At 38.5% G+C, this 4,996-nt stretch overlaps 1 protein-coding gene across 2 annotated transcripts; it reads left to right on the top strand.

Moving 5' to 3' along the window:
* The first annotated feature begins 400 nt into the window (after nucleotides 1–400).
* LOC118484904 (protein FAR1-RELATED SEQUENCE 5-like) lies at nucleotides 401–4,589 on the top strand. Of its 2 annotated transcripts, XM_035981014.1 has the most exons (6): nucleotides 401–849; nucleotides 924–1,040; nucleotides 1,115–1,447; nucleotides 1,764–2,821; nucleotides 2,886–3,332; nucleotides 3,412–4,589. In XM_035981014.1, exons 3-6 carry the CDS (start codon nucleotides 1,164–1,166, stop codon nucleotides 4,032–4,034), a joined length of 2,412 nt encoding a protein of 803 aa, XP_035836907.1. In that variant the 5' UTR covers nucleotides 401–849; nucleotides 924–1,040; nucleotides 1,115–1,163; the 3' UTR covers nucleotides 4,035–4,589. The 2 variants fall into 2 exon arrangements, with proteins under 2 accessions (XP_035836907.1, XP_035836906.1); XM_035981013.1 differs by lacking the exon at nucleotides 401–849 and having other exon boundaries at nucleotides 888–1,040.
* Nucleotides 4,590–4,996: the final 407 nt, after the last annotated feature.

Here is a 4,996-nt window from a genome sequence, read left to right on the forward strand (position 1 = left end):
TCCTCACATCCTTGGTAATTCATTAAATGTTTGGAGATCAATTAGCATGTTTATGAAAAAGTAATATTTGATTAATGTCTAATATGTTTTATGGAAAAAAAACTTTTATATAAAAAATGGATGCAATTTTACCCAAGTTGAATGTATATTTTTGTTTTAAGTTTTTTAGAAACATTCATGAAATTTGAGGTCGAATATTAATAAGTTCTTTTTTTTATAATTGAATTCGTAGCCTATTTTGCTTTCATGTTGACCAAACTAAATGAAGATGAAATTCTACTCTTCTAGAAAGGCAACATGGCTCCCTTATACGTTCGTCTCTCTACATCCACACGTTCGAAATTTCGAATCTCTTATTTATTTGGTATTCCTTTTTCTTTTCACACAAAGCCATCTCTTATTTGGGTCGTATTATTGTTGGCACACTTTGGCTTATTAAATCGACATCTTCAATACGCATCGTATAGGTCTATACGATGCGTATTGTGTTAGTAATTAATTCTGTGTCAGTCTTTGACTGGCATTGTCTCACGGGGGTTAAAGTAATACGCATCGTATAGGCCTATACGATGCATATTACTTTTTTTAGAAAGTACGATCAGCTTTCCGTCACTGTTGAGTGACGTTAAGTGATTGACGTATGCCCTATACACATCGTATAGGGCTATACGACTCGTATTCTTTTCTGAATTTGAATTCTTCTTCCCCTATTTAAACGACGAAGAAGACGATATATAGATCCTCTTCGTTATATACTCACATTCACTAACAAACATGTCTTGGTACAACTATGTTTTCGGTGAGCCGTCTGAGGTGGACACGAGCACGTTTATTTCGGATAGCAGTGTGGTATATCATTTTTTAACGTATTCTGTTTTTTTTTTTTTTTGTTTATGAAATACTTAGCACACCGTTTGTATTAGGCGGGGTCTAATGTCCCTGATTCTTACGATTTGGGTGGAAATGATGATCACGCGCACGAGGTCATGTCGGGCTATCGTCCCTGTCATAATGAATCGTCGTTGCCAGACCTCAACGAGGTAAGTATATATATTTACTTTTTTCTATCCGGCGTTAAACTTACCATTACCTTTTACCCGTTGTTTTTTTTTAGTCTCCTATGCCCCGCCAACCGTTGCTACCAGATTTGAACGCGTGTAGCCATGATCAAGGTTATAGGTCTGCGTTTTATGAACCCGGTTACGTTCCCTCGTACGGATAGGAAGAATATGGCAATAACGTTTTCGTTAGTGGTCCTTCGGGAGTACAAGGAGACCTTAGTCACCCTTCTTACGTGCAAGAGTCAGTGGGTGACGATCCAGCCGTTCAAGAGTCATTGGGTGACGAGCCACCCGTGCAAGAGTCATTGGGTCACGAGACACCTGTGCAAGAGTCATTGGGTGACGAGACACCCGCTTACTCTGAAGTTTCGTACAAAACTGATCAGGTACGAACGATATATATTTTTGTTAAATGTTATATTTTTTTCTGTTAAATTATTATACAATTGTTAATACAAAATACATTAAAATTGTTATATTTTTCAAATAGGATAAAAATTAATTAATCAATGTTATATGAAATATTTTTATAAAATTAGTTAAACCTGTTATATTTTTTAAATATTATAAAAAATACATTAAAGTATTTTTTTAAATATTAATCAACTATTTTTTAAATATTAATCAAATATTTTTTAAGAATTTTTAAAAAAGTACATTCAAAATTGTTATATTTTTTTAAATTACTGGTTATGTTTTTAGGATTTTTTTATCCCGCGATGATTTGGAAAGTTGGGTAAAACGAAGGGGTTTAGCCAACGGATACATAATTGTTACCAGACGGTCCAAGGATAACCGGGTGTGGCTCCAATGTTCTCGTAGCGGCAAGCATGAGAGTAAGGCCACGGTTAGGAAAACCGGCAGCAAAAAATGTGTGTGCCCTTTTATGGTGATAGGTTGTCTCGACCGGGGCTGTATGTCTTGGCGGATAGATTATCTGAACAAAAATTTTAACGAGGCGCACAACCACGGCCCTGCTGAACATCTGGAGGGTTACGCGTATGCCAGGATGCTTACTCCTAATGAGTTTAGGCTGGTGCAAGAGTTGACAGATCAAGACATACAGCCCCATACAATCTGGAAGGCCGTAACCGAACAGAACCCTGAGAACGTATGTGTTCGGAAAGACATACACAACGCTCGCCAAAAGATTAGGGCCGCGAAGTTAGAGAAAAAACCGTCTCCCATGCAGCGACTAGAACAAATCCTCCAGGGAAAAAAGATGGCCTATTACATACAGGCGGAACCTTCCACCAACGTCGTTCAACATATATTTTTCTATCACGATAAGTCATTTGAAATGTGGAGGGCATTCCCGCATGTGCTTATGATCGACGCTACCTACAAGACTAACATGTACAATCTTCCATTTTTGCAAGTTGTGGGTATGTCGTCGACAAACCACACCTTCTGTGTTGCGCATGCATTTCTTTCAAACGAGCAGGAGGCAACGTACGTCTGGGTATTGGAGAGGGTCAGGTCTATGCTGCACGACTGCATGGAGCCGCGTGTAATTCCAACAGACAGGGACCAGGCACTGATAAACGCGTGTAGAAAAATATTCCCTGGCGCACACAGATATCTCTGCAGGTTCCACATCTTACAAAATATTGTGAAGCGCTGCAAGGGTTCGTTTAATGGGCAAGATTGGGAAGCCTTTATAAATCAGTGGAAAACGGTGTGTAATTCCGCTACCAAAGAGTTATACAAATATAACGTCCTCAACCTTCAGAGACACCTTGTCAATCAACAACTTACATGTATATTCTCGCTAAGTAAATACATTCATACAAATTGATATAAAATTATGTTTATTTTTTTCAGATGTTTTTAATTACCTATGGAATAACTGGTTAAGCACCTCCAGACAATTGTTCGTATCTGCATGGACCAATCAAACCCTGACATTCATGCAAAGTACAACAAACAGAGCTGAAGGCACACATGCTGCATTAAAGAAACAACTTACTACACCGAGATGCAGTCTGGAATCGCTGGTGAAAAAGGTGGACACCTTGGTACTAAAGCAATATGCGCAAATAAAGAAATCCTTGGAAGAAAGCCGCACCAAGCGAATGAACAGCCACCTTCAGATTCCTATGTTTTCCAACCTACTTCTTAAAGTTTCCATCCATGCTCTTAACCAATTGGAAAACGAGCTAACACGGAGAATAGACACTTTGCGGTCATTCAGATCAACATGTGGTTGCCAGCTGTACTCGGGTGCCGGGTTGTTATGTGCATGTCGCCTGGAGAGATTACAGAATACATGTACTTATAGACTAATAAAAAATGTTTTGTTGTCTTAATTTAATATGATTGTCTAATGCTGTTTTTTTTTGTTTTGCAGACTGCGTCATTCAGCTCGAAGATATAGACATTTTCTGGAGAAAACTTGACCTGAACGCATCAAATATTAATGAGGAAGATGTTGATGTAGACAAACAATTAGAATATGTGAAACAAAAATTGTCTACCCAACCCCCGCAAGTGAGGAAAAACGTCTTATCGAAGATCATGGCGGTGGTAAACCCATATATGAGCGACAAAAAACCGCCTGTCGTACAAGAAAACACTTGCGGGCGGCCAACTTCCAAGGTCCAACAACAAAGAAAAAAGCAAGCTGCTAGAGATAGCTCAGTTGGGCCTCCCAGACAACAAAGTAGGTGTGACCCTCCTCGACATAGCTCTTATGTACCATCGCAAGATTCCCTAATACCGTCTACGTCTGTAATGTCTCTAAAGTCTCAAAGGTCGTTAAATCGACGCGGTCGTTCAACATCTTCACGTGAAGAAGAGCCTGGCAAGGGCAATGTCTTTCCGTTAATCACTGATGAGGGAATGCTTGAATATGCGCACAGATACAAAAAAACAAATTCCAAAAGTGTTCCACCGCTACATTTCAAGAATAAAAGATGTCAGGCCGGATGGACATTGTGGGTTTCGGGCGACGGCTGTGGGTTTAGGGTTTGAACAAGATTACTTTGGGTATATTCGAAACCAACAACTTGAAGAGCTGACGGGTCCAAACAAAGAAATGTGGGAGTACATCTTCGATAGTGAAGTACTAGGGGACTACGACGAACAAGTAAAGAGAATAAATTTTACCGGGGTTGGAATGGCACCCAAGGAACATTGGATGGAGATGCCTTAAGCAGCACTCCTTCTTGCCAATTGGTTTGGTGTGATTGTTCACATATTAGACATCCAAGGTTGTTCTACTGTATTTCCCTTATATGATCCAAAGTACGCACCCCCATCAGTTCGTTTCACTGTTATTTGTTAATCGTGGTCATTTCATCCACGTCAGACTTGAAGGGACTATCCAATGCCACCACCGAACCTTACATGGAGTAGGCGCGCGCGCCAAGAAGCTTTATGTTGGACTGAAAACTACACGGAACGGATAGCGTGGTATGATATGCTAATGAAGCCTAACATTGACCCTACATTGCTTGTTAGTGATTGATTTGTAATTTTAAACAATAACTTATTTGTATAATGTATTCCATTTGTTTATTGCCAAATCAATGCATTATATTGATTAATTTGTAATACGAAAATACGGTAAAATATTCGAAAATGCGCTAAAAAACATCAAAATACGTTACAGTACAATTAAATACATGAAAATATGCTAAAATACGCTAACATGCGCTAAAATGCACTAAAATGTTTGAAAATACGGTAAAATACGTCAAAATACAATTGAATACGTCAAAATACGCCGAAATACGCTAAAATGCGCTAAAATACCTTAAAATACCATAAGATACATGAAAAAAATGCTAAAATACGCCAACATGCTCTAAAATACGCTAAAATGTTCGAAAATACGGTAAAATACGTCAAAATACAATTAAATACGTCAAAATACGTCGAAATACGCTAAAATGCGCTAAAATACCTTAAAATACCATAAGAGACATGAAAAT

The sequence above is a fragment of the Helianthus annuus genome, chromosome 12, assembly GCF_002127325.2.
Source record: "Helianthus annuus cultivar XRQ/B chromosome 12, HanXRQr2.0-SUNRISE, whole genome shotgun sequence".
NCBI lineage: Eukaryota > Viridiplantae > Streptophyta > Magnoliopsida > Asterales > Asteraceae > Helianthus > Helianthus annuus.